The 13954-nt window shown below is 37.8% G+C and overlaps 1 protein-coding gene across 3 annotated transcripts in view; it reads right to left on the reverse strand.

Annotated features, from left to right (window-relative positions):
- Nucleotides 1–13954, reverse strand: part of rph3aa (rabphilin 3A homolog (mouse), a) — a 40148-nt gene that overhangs the window by 5212 nt on the left and 20982 nt on the right. For 2 of the 3 annotated variants that reach the window (XM_017488392.3, XM_053686936.1), the window contains exons 2-12: nt 13905–13954; nt 12878–13007; nt 11450–11533; nt 5085–5259; nt 4436–4612; nt 4110–4223; nt 3890–3969; nt 3567–3641; nt 2996–3105; nt 1882–2008; nt 1726–1782 (exon numbers count right to left, since the gene is read on the reverse strand). The exon at nt 13905–13954 is cut by the window's right edge and continues 85 nt beyond it. In XM_017488392.3, coding sequence (XP_017343881.1) covers nt 1726–1782; nt 1882–2008; nt 2996–3105; nt 3567–3641; nt 3890–3969; nt 4110–4223; nt 4436–4612; nt 5085–5259; nt 11450–11533; nt 12878–13007; nt 13905–13954 — 1179 coding nt within the window. The remainder of the gene's footprint in view (nt 1–1725; nt 1783–1881; nt 2009–2995; nt 3106–3566; nt 3642–3889; nt 3970–4109; nt 4224–4435; nt 4613–5084; nt 5260–11449; nt 11534–12877; nt 13008–13904) is intronic. The other variant, XM_017488393.3, reaches the window with a different exon arrangement.

The following is a 13954-nucleotide window of genomic DNA, read 5'->3' on the forward strand; positions in this document are numbered from 1 at the left end:
ATATAATTGTGTATGTGACAAATAAAAATCTTGAATCTTGAAAAAGATGTTCCTTTATTTTCACAAGTAATGATAATAATGGTCAAATAGCATATGTTAACATATGGACAGTAAAAAGAATGTGCTATATACAGTCTATGTATATATGTGCTATATACAATATATGTGCTATATAGTGTCTATTATACAACAGCTAGTTCCAGTCCACAAATTTGATTGGTTGAGCGGCAATCCAAGCTTGCTTATATTTCCTATAGCCGCACTGGGATGTTTCACTGTCTGTATCACTCTGTTCATCTGTCTTCATCATGTAAAATTCCACTTCCTAATTCGAAACGGTTACTATAGTAGTGTTAGTGGCATCCAGTGTTGGGTAAGTAATCCACTGCAGATTACTAACTACTACTTTAAAATTGTATTCTGATTACATTAGTGATTACTACATGTAAAAAGGGAATCAGATTACTAACTACTTTACTTTCAAAAGCTATCAAACCTACAAAAATACACTACAAAGTGAAACTCATAGTTCTTTCAGTGCTTTTAGCACATGTAAATGTATGACATGATCAGAAAAAGTTGGATTTATCATAAACCTTGCCTCGGGTGTTGTCACTGTTTGTAGGACTACCAGACTGATAAAATATAAAACTTTTCTAACTAGGCTAGTTCGGTGTCGCTAGCCAAGGGGAGGCACAGCTAAGCTATCATTGTATGAGTTTAGCTGCTACAGTGCCATGCAAAGTCTGCCATCTTTCCTTCTGCTCTGCTCATATCATGTTCACGTAAACTGGAACTCGTATAGACATTTACACACCTTGTTTTCCTGATCAGCGTGAGAAGATGTTACTGTCTCAATTTCAACCCCTTTACTGTAAGCTAGCATTTGGCAGAATTGAGAGACTGTCAGCCAATAAGACACGAGTGTTTCCGCGTATTTTCCTGTAAACCCTGTCTGATTGATCTCTCCTCTGTTTACTGAAGATATAAAATTACATACTTATGTTCAGTTACGCAGTGACTCCAAGTTTAGAACTATTCGAAGCTAAAGATAAAATCTTCTAGACTACAGCCCCGAATGCCCGGGCCAGGTCACGCCCCTGGCAGCCGCAAAAAACGTGATTTATTTTAAAAATGCATTTTACTTAATATTGTTTTCTTAACAATAAATTTGTAATGCAAGTAACATACTTTTATTGACATCAATAACTGTAATCAAATGATATCAATTTAAAAGTCATTCGAATACAGTAACCTAACTCAGAGTTATACCCAACTTTGGTGACATCATCTGAGGATATGGTAAACAATACAATTTCAGGAATATAACTTTTGACCTAAAATATGAAAGCTCATCAGATGAACAGGAAGAAGGGACGCCAATTTAGCCAGAAGCACCTTTAACGGGCATGTACAAATCATTGTGAGCTAGCTAGAGATCTAGCTGACGTGCTATAAAGTGAGTGTGGCTTCTTTGGGATCTATTTTCACTAGTGGAGCAAAATTAAACAGAATATTTGGCCATATTGTGACTGAATGTCAATATAAATTTCTAAACTGTTGTGTAAAAGCATTGTAACACTTGCAATTGTGCAGTTGTACTGAATATCAGCTGGTATTCAGTATAACCGAACTCTTTCTCATATGATATTGCTTAAATAACTTTATATGCCTGTGCTTTGCCATTGTACCTTCCGTTATATCCTTTATGAATGATTTAGTTACCTCCTCCTCATACAATGCCATACCACGTACTGCACCTCCAGCAGCTGTTCGCTTCACCTACATGTGGGAGGACCAAAAGCAGACTGTGAAATCCAAGAGCACGCATCACATAAGAATATCTGTAATCTAATAACATCAGTCAGCGATGAAGCTTACCGGAATAACTCTCTCCAAACACACATTGAAGTTCTTCTTCTGGTTCACTTTGAGCTTCTTCAGGACCACCCGGGTTTCCCCAATGAACTCGTTATGTCCAAACTTGTCTTCATCGCTCACAGAGAGTCTGACAGGGAACAATGTGGATGCCGACCCTTAGCAAATCTTACAAATGGCATGCCTTTAATTAAGTGGTGAATTCTCTGTACAATACAAATCGATAAGTATCTTCATTCCTTGTGCTTGCAAATTAAATGGAAGCAATGAACCGAAATAAATACACAATCAGATTGCCTTCTCAAAACAGCTGATTATTTTTGTAGCTGGAACAGATTCGCTAATGAGTATTCGAATGTCAGTCAATACATTATTTACAGTACTCAATAAAGAATCTGATATCCCTAAACATCAGCTCTATCGCATTTCCAAATTGAGAACAATGTTAACTCTTGCCTTACATTTACAGATTAAATTCTTCTCACTGAAAATGGGGATGTTATGATAAACTGAGCCTTGGAACACCACTGGCATGAGAATGTTTGGGAAGTGATTATCACAGATAATGACCTCCTGGACCACCTCAACATCAGATATGATCAGTTGGCATAGTCAATATCTCTGAGAAATGGCATAAACCATGCTATGATTTATGTATTAAATGCTATGGAAAAGGGCTTACTAAGAAATTCGTCACATAGCTAATATTCCTATATCTGCTATTCAGTCTTCTCATTTAAATCCTTGGTGCATTTATAGACAATATTACTTTCAATCTAGCCTTGTTATAATTAATTGTATTTTGATTAGCTGATAATAAACAGGCCGCCCAGCTTAACTCAATGGTATAATGTTGTACATAATGCAGCACTTCTTTAAAGATTGACCTATTTGGAGGATAATGAGAACAAACCATTTCAAGTCCTTGACATATTTCTGGATTAAACAAGTAACGCTCTCTTTTTTGATTTGCTTATTATATCTGCTCATGGCCTTTGCTATTTGATTAAGCAACATTAATGATTATGTTATACTGCTCTCTTTCTTTGACAATTAACCTTGACTTTTACATTTGGTATAGAACAAAGTCCTATATATAACACAATTATCACATTACCTGAGGGTTTTTCTCTGCATGTCCTCATTGGTGAGGCCGTGGTAGACCAGTGTCTCATTCCAAAATGGATTCAGCGTGTTGCGCAGAGTCTTTGTGCGTAGCTTGTTAGACTAGCAAAAAGAGAAAAATAAAACAGTGTCCATTTTTTATTCTATCCCTAAGCCTAACCCTAACCTTTCATGATTATGTAGTTCTGAATGTGCCCTAAATAAGATTGCAAACGTTCCTAGATGCACATTGCAATGTAAACTAGACAGCTTTTTGAATTTGTGGAGATTCTGGATGCAACCATTTTAAATTAAGAAGTCATTCCCCAAAAATTAAAAGGTTAACTACACAAACTAGATTTCAGTCTCGGGAGTACCATTACCAGAAGATTCTCAACTTAACTTCAGTCACACCTACATAGTACACAGACAAGCCAACTAGATTAAATGGTTTTATTAGCAACACATGATACAAATAGAGGAGAGGGGATTCCTTGTATGTATGACATAATATATTAATAATATATCATAAAATATTTCCTGATGGCGCCTTCTGCTGAAGTGCCATAAGACCAGGTGCTTACCTTGCTAGCACCTGGAAGCAAATGCAGTTTGACATATGGATCGGCAAGGCCATTGGAGTCCATTGACTTGAGCCCCTGAACCAAAGAGATGAATGAAACCAATGACAAACATAAAGATATTGAACATTTTGCATTCTTAATTTGATTTTTTTCAAAATTCTAAAAGCTTCTGTTTATTTCCAATTTTAAATGGAAAAAAAAAAACAATCCCAGGTTTTCAGTGTGGTGTGTCAAAACTTTGTTTTGTCTGGTACGGAAATGGACTTTATAAGAGCTTCTTACTTAATGCCCTTTTAGCCTGCTCACTGATGGAAACACGATACCTTGGCTCTGATGATATTGCAGTGCAAAGTGTGGTTTTCCTCTTCGTAGAGCAGACTAAACTCCAACATCCCCAGTGTGGCTGCGAGAGGGCAAAAAATAGCAGCAAGAGAAAATTGAACCTGAAAACTAATTCCAAACTACAAACTAAAGCTACTGGCCTGCAAACAAGATGGAGGAGAATCACAACAGAGCTGTATGGTAAAATGATTAGACTCTTACTGGCATCGTCGGAGTCGTAGTCCTCCACCTCCTCAGCAGTGGCAGGAGTGTGGGTGCTGTTTGCAACTGGAGGCTGCACAGTAGGTAATGTCCTACTCTCCATCTGAAGGACTCCTTTCTCAAGGACAGTTATAGAAACACATTGTATGATCTGTGATCTGACCGTCATGTGTAACTAACTCAGTTTTACTCCAACTCAAACCTATACCTCTGACTCCATAAAGCATAGAGAAGAGAAGGCATTATCAAAGTTCCTCTCAGAATGAGAATTACTTGTACCTTTCAGCTCTTTATTTTTTATTTTTATTTATTTATTTATTTTTTACCTGTCTGCATTAGTGAGCTCAGATACGATGGCTGCAAAGGATAGCTTGCGCTCTTGTTAGATTCTTCTTTTTTCCACACTGTCAGATTAGACTGTCTCTCTGCACCCGATTGAGCTTGAGTTTGACTGATCTGAGCGCTGACAGGCAGCCCTTCTTGTTCAGGAGGCTTCATTTCTGCTGAGTTGGAGCAATCAGGAAAGTGATATTACAATTTTCAGGTTCTTATATACTTTTATATGTTTCAGATTCAATATTAAATCTCATTGCAATTTACAGACATTGACTCAGAATCTGCCGCTTTCTGATGATACGCTGGGCGCCGTCTAAATTTGGGGGAACAACATAATGATAGAATAAATGTACTTATTTTATTTGTTACTAGGCAGAACACACATTCAGAGTTCTATGTAACGTATTCATGGTACATCATTAAACATTAGCCACTATTAACAGGATAGAAGTGAAGTTTGAGTCCATTTCAGACATTACAACAGCCTGTGAGCTAACCTGTTAAACCAGAAGAACCTGTTGGTAAGTCCAGACTTATGTTCATCGCTCATAACTTCATACCATTTCTATTATTTTCGCTGGAATAATTCATAGTCTTTACTGAAAGATAGCTAATTGAATTAGAGTTTAAGAAGCTAACCTTCATTCTGTGTGTTGACATATGGATGAGCAGTTGTGCTCTGTTGGGATGATGGTTCAGATGGAGCCGGTGCGTCAGTAGCACTGAAACGTTTCGGCTTTGAAATGGTTAAAGGTGCAGGCAAGACCTGCTGTGGCAACCCCTTGAAGAACCAGGCACCAGACTGCTTCAATATCTGGTGAGTAAAAAGTTCAAATATCATAAACCTGCAAGTCCCCTAACTTACACATGAATGGTTACAGACAACAGTTGTCCAGTTGAGCGGTATCAGTGAATCTCTGGACAAGACAGAAAATGTACAATTATTAAAACAGTCAGTTTTATCACCGACTTCTATATTTTATTTTTTTTTTAATTATGCAACTGAATTTCCATGAAGAAAATATAAAATTAATATTATCTGATTACTCATATACAATTTGAGATGCCAGGCATCTTTTTTGTAGTTAATATTGGCCTCATATACATGCCATAGTATTTTCAGAGGATATAAAATGACATAAATATGGTTAGAATGACATCAATGTCGTTACATCAAGCTGTCAGACAGTGACACTGGACTTAATACTGGTCCTCACTTGAGTAGATATTGTGCGAGAATCTCTATTATATCTGAGGTCTGAAAAATGTTGTGCACAATACAGCCCTCAGTGACTAACCACACAGTATGCATTTCCAACGAAAACATACTGGTGAAATGTTACTAGGATCAGGAGCATCCCTGCAGAGGGAACCGTGGAACTGACTACCCAGGGGGCCTAGATCAGGGCTGTCTAATCTTATCTGCAAAGAGCTAGTGTGACTGCAAGTATTAATTCCAGCCAAACAGGAGCCACAAATACCATTGAGTCCATTGATCAAAATCAGCTGATTTAACATGTGGAATCAGGTGTGACTGAAACCTGCATCCACACCGAACCTTTAATGATAAGCCTTGACACCTGTGGCATCGGTGGAGTAGTTTTTTTAAAAGGCCTGGAGTAAAAAGAGACTGGTGCCAAAACCAGGTTGGAGAATATCAAGTACGCTCTTTTAAACTCACAATGCGCCAGGCTTGGAAGTGTACAAATATACGCTAGCAGCCTCATAATGCACTTCCTTTTTATTTTCCGCTTTGATTCATACATTCCTTTACTGAGAAAGACAGCAAGATAAAATGGCAACACTTCATTCTTTAAACTTTCTCAGTTGTAAGGAGCAGAATGAATAATTTTTTTAAGTGAGCCCTATAGTCACATTCACTGCCAGTTAAAAGTTTTTAAACACCCTATAGTTTATCATTTTTGTGTAAATGACCTCATTTCAAACATTTTAAAATCTAACCCAGAAGGCGGGATAAGTAAACTGACATTTTTGGCACGTTAAACAAATCATATATTTATGTTTTACGGTTAATACTAGCACTGACTGTGTTTTAAACTGGTTTGGAGTCACCTCATAGTGAGTCTACCACCTACACTGGACTCTCACCAGTTTGCCTACCACCCAAACAAGTCAACATAGGATGCCATTTCCACTGCTCTTCATTCAGCCCTCACCCATCTGGACAACAACACGTACATAAGGATGCTGATCATTGACTTTAGCTCTGCATTCAACACTGTCATCCCCACTAAACTTATCACCAAGCTCAATGACCTGGGCATCAGCTCCTCCATATGCAGTTGGATTCTGGACTGCTTAACCAATTGACCTTAATCTGTTAGGTTGAGCATGTCCTCTACACTCATCCTGAACATTGGCGTCCCACAGAATTGCATGCTGAGTCTACTCCCTGTTCACCTGTGACTGTGTGCCTATGCACAATATTATCATCAAGTATGCAGATGTTACCATGGTGGTAGGTCACATCAGCAACAATGATGAGTTGGCCTACAAAGAGGAGATCCAAAGTCTAGCAGCATGGTGTTCTGCTAACAAACTCACTCTCAATGCTGAGACCTCATTGTTGACTTCTGGGAATCTAAAAGCAGCAGACACTCTTCCATCTACATCAGTGGGATTAAGTAGAGCGTGTCTCCAACTTCAAGTTCCTGGTCCAGATCTCTGAGGATCTGTCCTGCCACCACAATTCTTCAGTTCTGGTCAGTTTTGGGAGGTTTACTTTAAAAATGTATTCTGTTACAGTTACAAATTACTTCATAAAAAATGTCATCAGTATCATAATCCAAGTATCACAATATGAAGGTAATCTGATTATTTTTGGATTACTTCAAGCTCACATAAAGTCACATAAAATAAAGTCAAGAGAAAAGCAATATGATCTAATTTATCCAATAATCTAATAAATAAATAAATAAAATATCACTGTCAATGATGCAGGTAACATGACGTCACAAAAGCCGTGGGGGGGGGGGGGTCTTAATAGCATTTAAAACAGTGTTACTATGAATGCAGACTTTAACACACTGAAAAAGACACACTATTAGCATCACATAAATGTACTCAGAGACTCAGAGCTATTATCTTGGCAAAGGGAGATAGCACAACGTATCGATAAATTTTTTGGATAAACCTGAGTATTTTTGTGAATTTTTTTTAATGAAAGATCAAAAGGTTAAACAATAAAGACAAATTTTCACAGCCTTCTTTGCTCATATTTACCAAGGGTACCAATATTAGTGGAGGCCACTGTATATACATAAAATTGTATATACACTTTGCCCAGGTTTGACATTTTTTCCTATATTCTTTTGAATGTCCATGGAATAAAATAAATATCAGATGTCACGAGTGTATCTTCTGCCATCATTTACACATTTGAATGGCCATGTAATATGAAGTAATGTGATAGCATGAAATTAAAAATGATCTTATATGGCCATGGGCATTGTTTCGACTCAGGACAGCGTCATTTGCTGCTGTTGTCAAGCAACTGTTTGATGCCAAACACAACAGCGCTTCACCTTCACGCGTTCGCTAAGCGTAGGATAACGGTTGAGAGGCAGGAATTTGGTCAGTATTTGCTGCAAGCCTTTTAGAATCGACCAATCAGTGTGCGAGAAGGCGGGAATTACAGAGGGGTTAAAGCAATGCAAACATGCGCACACATGATACAGTATTAGACCATAAACACATCATAACGAAACTAAAGCCGAATCCCAGACATTTTCTCAAATTTAGGAATCCCGGCCGGACGCTTTTTAAGAGCTGAAAACGAGGACGTGCCCGGGGGAAAAAGAGGACGTGTCTGGAGGAAAAAGAGGACATATAGTCTCCCTAACAAAAGCATTTCAGAGAACAATTTGTGTTAGAATTTTACCAAGTTAACTTTGCGCAAAAATTTATTTGCTCATGCACCAGGAGGATGTTCATGTGAGTCACGACTGGCAAGAGAGAACCAGAATTATAATCAAGCAGCTGTCTATACTGTATTACAGCAAAAGATTCATTTCTTTGGTTTTAAATGAAAAAAAAATGCAATCCTGATAGTATTCCCATTTTTACAAAATGTACCTGTAATCAGAATACTTTGTTTTTTGATGTAACTGCAACGGATTACAGTTACCAGTTTTTTGTATCCTGATTACATACAGTACATGTATTCTGTTACTCCTCAAGCCTTGTTCTGGTTAGAAAAATGCAACTTCCTGAGGAGACTGAAGAAAGTTCATGTGTCTCTTAAGATCTTAAGTTTCTATTGCTACACCATTGACAGCATCCTGACCAACTGCGTCACAGTGTGGTATGGCAAAGAACAGCGGTGAAAACCATTCAATACATCACTGGTGCCCAGCTCCAAGCCACTGAGCATCTTCACCACAGGAGATGTCTGCGTAGAGCACGCAACATCAATAGGGACTCCTCCAATCTCAGCCACAGACTGTTCAACCTCTTTCCTTTCCAAGGAGATACAGGAACATTCGCACCAGAACCAGCAGGTTCAGGGCCAGCTTCTTCCCCACAACAATTACCCTGCTGAACTCTGCACTACACTGTTAGGCCACTGATGCTTTAATGCCTGTAATCATCCTGCAACTCTATTCTACACTGTACAGTATATTGTGAATTATCTCTATATAATTATTGATCCATAGTATATATCTTAAGTTATCTTTATATATCTGTATATTATCTTTATATACATTGTACATATCTCTTACATATATTTATGAAAAATACTTGCATATATTATACTTTTTATACCTATTATAGTCTTTCTATTATAATGTAGTGTAATTACCATTTATATTGTTATTTACTCATTACATATATATATATATATATATATATATATATATATATATATATATATATATATATATATATATATATATATATATATATATATATTGCACAATGCTAAACTGCAGCTTGTTGCTGAGTGACTGTACTGTGCAGTGACAACAGAGTTGTAGCTATCTACTTATCTGTTTTGAACAGGTTTTTACCCTCCAAGTGTGCCTTTAGACTCATTTAGAGTCCCATTGGGATCTAAGAGTGAGCAGTTTAATAAGCTCCACAAAGATTTATGCTTCCTTATTTAATTCTGTATCATTGCTATTCTGTATCATCACTATGTAAGATTTATAGTCATAAGTGTTAAATAACGAACTATCATTAAGCATGTTTACCTGGCGGAATGTGACTACGTCTTAAAATGTTACAAAATTACTTGCAAACATGATTATAGTGTTCCCTTGTTTTCCAATCTATTGAATAGTGAGACAGGAATCATTTCAAACATGGCATGGATTTGCACAGAGTTTGCATAAGTGTTAAAAAAAAAAAAAAAAAACACACACACACACACACAGAGGAAACCAGGTTTTTAACCATAAGTTTGAATTACTGAAGAATCCAGGCAATTGTCAGCCCTTTGTATTATTTGCAAATGAGGGTACACTAGATTAGGGACAAATGAAATACTGGTGTGTGTGTGCATGATCATATTGTATTATGTGATATGGTCTGCATGCTGCTCTGTGACAGCAGTGACTCATCAAAGACGTGAATCATCTCATTATGGTGATAGAGCCTCCTAAAGTCAGAGGTGCTGAACCTGTCAAGCAGAAAAAGACAACCATATGCCGCTCTCTGTTTCAGTGTGTTAAACAAATAAACCAGTGAATCCCACTGAAGAATTCAATGACACTTTATTTGAAGGGTACCTTAATATAAATACAGATATAAATAGAATGGACACTATTTGGGTGGCTTAGTGGTTAGCATGTTTGCCTTGCACCTCCAGGGTGTGGGTTTGAATCCCGCCTCTGCCCTGTGCATGTGACGCTTGTATTTTCTCCCCATGTGTCAGGGGTTTGCTCCGTGTACTCCAGTTTCCTCCCTCAGTCCAAAGACATGAGTTGTAGTCTGATTGGGATTTCCAGATTGTCTGTAGTGTATGAATGTGTGTGCGATTGTGATTGTGAATGTGTCTAAGATTGTGATAATCTGTAAAGTAATGACAGATGGACATGAATGAGAACTTTCAAAATAATAACTTCAAAGATACTGCATGTCAGACCATAATCACAATTTATGGTTCTTCAAGACAAAGTCATATATTTCATCCATCCAGTTTCCATTCCGCTTATCATACACAAGGTCACGGGAGAGCCTCGAGCCTATCCCAGGGAATTTGGGGTACAAGGTGGGGGACACTCTGGACAGGGTGCCAGCCCATCGCAGGGTATACACACACACATGCACACACTATGGACAATTTGGAAATGCCAATCAGCCTACAATGCATGTCTTTGGTCTGGGGGAGGAAACCAGAGTACCCCGAGGCAACCCCTGAGTCATGCGGAGAACATACAAATTCCCCACACACAGAGCAGAGGCAGGAATCGAACCTCCAACCCTGGAGGTGTGATGTAAATGTGTTAACCACTAAGCCCACATGGATACCATAAAAATGCACACTCCCCAAAACAATTCATGCCCAACCCTTTGTTCAGTGAATAATCTCGCCAGTAAACTTTCTGCTGTGTGCACACACTTGTCTGTTTCTACAGCTAGAAGAAGAGTGCTGATTGAAAATGCCACTATCTGGTGTCACCCAGAAGAGGATGGGTTCCCTTTTGATTCTGATTCCTCTCAAGCTTTCTTATTCATGTTGTCTCTGGGAGTTTTTCCTCGCCACTGTCGGCTCTTGCTTGCTCGTTAGGAATCTAAATCTACATTCAGATTGCTATTAAGCTGCTTTTAACTGTTAAAAGTGCTACACAAATAAAATGTTTATTTACCCGCCTTATATACTTATGCAATACTTGCGAATGTGTTAGGAAAGTCCAATATAGGTCAATGAAATTGTTACGGACATTTATTACATACACCGTACGTAGCGGAAGTGTTTGAGGCCACATATTGCAAAAGGACTTATGAACATTATGAAATTACATAATTGAATGATTTCTGACCTCCTTTTGTTCACTGCAGATCTTGCACAGCCATACAGGGCAGGAGCGACTGTTACTGCGAATGCCACACTTGGTGCATATGTGCTGTGGTGGGTGAGAAAACACACAAAAATACACACACACTTAAAGGTTGGTACACACATATTGGCCTCAAGAGACTGTGCAGGTGCAAACACACTCATAGAGGACACATAGCATCAGCTTTCAATGCAGTTCCACAACATGTGACATTGCTAGAGATGGGCTTCAGTGCTGATAAATGATATTACATAGACTTTTAACGGGGATGCGTGCAGCAGCTGCACCTGCGCCACAGAACTGAATGTTTGTTTACTAGCACGTTATTTTACAGTACAGAAAGTACTGAGTATTTAATAGATGGATAGTAAATACTTATTGGATGCTACTATTATATTGGAGGTTGCTGAGCATAATTTACTACCCAGCTTGTATAATCAAATGAGGCACCACAAAGCAATAATTTCAGAGCTTAGCAAGTAATAATCTAGCATTTACAAGTAATAATTGGTGTAATATGAATCTGCAAGTGCATAATAAGGATGGTGAGAAAAGCCTCATATTTCAGCATTTTATGCTTGGAAATAGCACAAAAGTGATACTACCAACTGTCTCAGTATGTACATGAATATTGGAATAGAATATGTAGGTTACAACCTAGAACTGAAATGGAATTAATTGGGAGTGTGTGTCCCGAATCTATACAAAATAGCTCAAGTGTGGGGAGAAAAAAATCAGTTTACAGTACTTTGAAAAATCTTGGACAATTATATATATATATATATATATATATATATTAGATTTTATATATATATATATATATATATATATATATATATATATATATATATATATATATATATATATATATATGTATATATAAATATATATATATTCTTTAAAAAGTGACTGCATAAGTATTCACCCCCATTACTGGTGCATCCAAACACTTGATCACAATTTAAATAAAGATGGATGTAAATGGTTCTAGAGAATGTCATGTGCAGTTCTTCTTCTACTTCTTCTTCTTCTTATTATTATTATTATTATTATTATTATTATTATTATTATTATTATATTACCAAACTGCACCAAGTATTACTTATAAATACTGCATATTTACTTATTAATGTCAGTAAATATTTTACTGTAGCACCATGTACTGCTGTATGCACTTGTCTCATATGTTATTATATTATATTATATCATTATACCAGACAGTAATTTTAATTATTACATATTAACCTATAATTAGTAGGTAATTATAATACATTTTTAAAACCATTAACTTAGGATTAGAAAAAAATGTTGTAACTGAGTCAAACCAATTGTGTATTATTATATACAGGCCACATCGATTTTAGATGTTCTGTAGATATTCTGCAAATATCCTAAGGCTCCCCTCAATACCTTCTTGCACTCGTCACACATGACCGTGCTGACTCCCATCAAGCCGAACTGCTGGCCGCAGAGCAGGCATTGTGAGTAGCCGTCACCGCATGCCGTCCTCTTTATTGTGTCCAGCCGATTGGCCAAACGCCTGCAGAACATAACAGCGGTAAGCTCATTACACACTCCTTCAGCTACTCCTTAAAGCCGTTAAACACTCCTGCTTAGATTCTGCTGATAGAAGGAATTAAAAAGTCGCTTTAACATTGTGTTGTGTTGTGTTTACAAAAAGTGTTGAGGTCAGGAGGTTGGGTGGAATGCACCAGCAAATCAAATTGAGACAGAGGGCTAAGCAGAAAGATTGATACAAAGCTGTAGTTTCGCATTCACTATTAATGACTTGCAGAGCAGTCCGGCTCGTCCTGACTCATGCAGCGCTTGTAATGGAGCCAAATGCAGTAGCATTCGGAAACGTTGAGATATATGTGCTTGTGCTGAATCATTCAAAATCACTTTAGAAAAAGAGGTTTCAATGTGTCCATTTATTTTTCCAATATATCTCTGTCTTTCCATTTAGATCTGGTAGAAGTGGATTTACTTTTGCTTCAGTTATCCCCAGTGGAATAAACAGTCTATCTGCATTATCCAACCAGGAAGCAAGGCTGAGATCAGAACACCGACTCAGCAATGATCCAGCACTTTTAGATTAGCTGAGGTTCATGTTTGCTCAAAGAGATTTGAATTAGAAGTGTGCACAGCCCGGGACTGTTTATTTTATCCCAGTCCAATCTTCTCCTGAAGAATTCTGGCCAATCCAGCCCATTCCTGAAAGAATTCTGACCAATCCTGTCCGCTCCCACAGAAAGTTTTAGTAATCCCTGCTGAAGATGAATGAACGATTGCGGCAAGCACCATATACATGAATGTGGCCTTTATGATTGTTCCAGCACCAACGCACACCTAATTTGACCACTCAGCCTACTGGTTATTAGTACAAGGAAGGAGCTGAAACATGGTGTCAGACTCTCTACTCAGTATCAGGTCTCACCCAATCCGTTCCTGCTCCATGGCCTCAATCATCTCGGCTCGGGCCAGCAC

This window comes from Ictalurus punctatus, chromosome 16 (assembly GCF_001660625.3).
Source record: "Ictalurus punctatus breed USDA103 chromosome 16, Coco_2.0, whole genome shotgun sequence".
NCBI classification, from domain to species: Eukaryota; Metazoa; Chordata; class Actinopteri; order Siluriformes; family Ictaluridae; genus Ictalurus; species Ictalurus punctatus.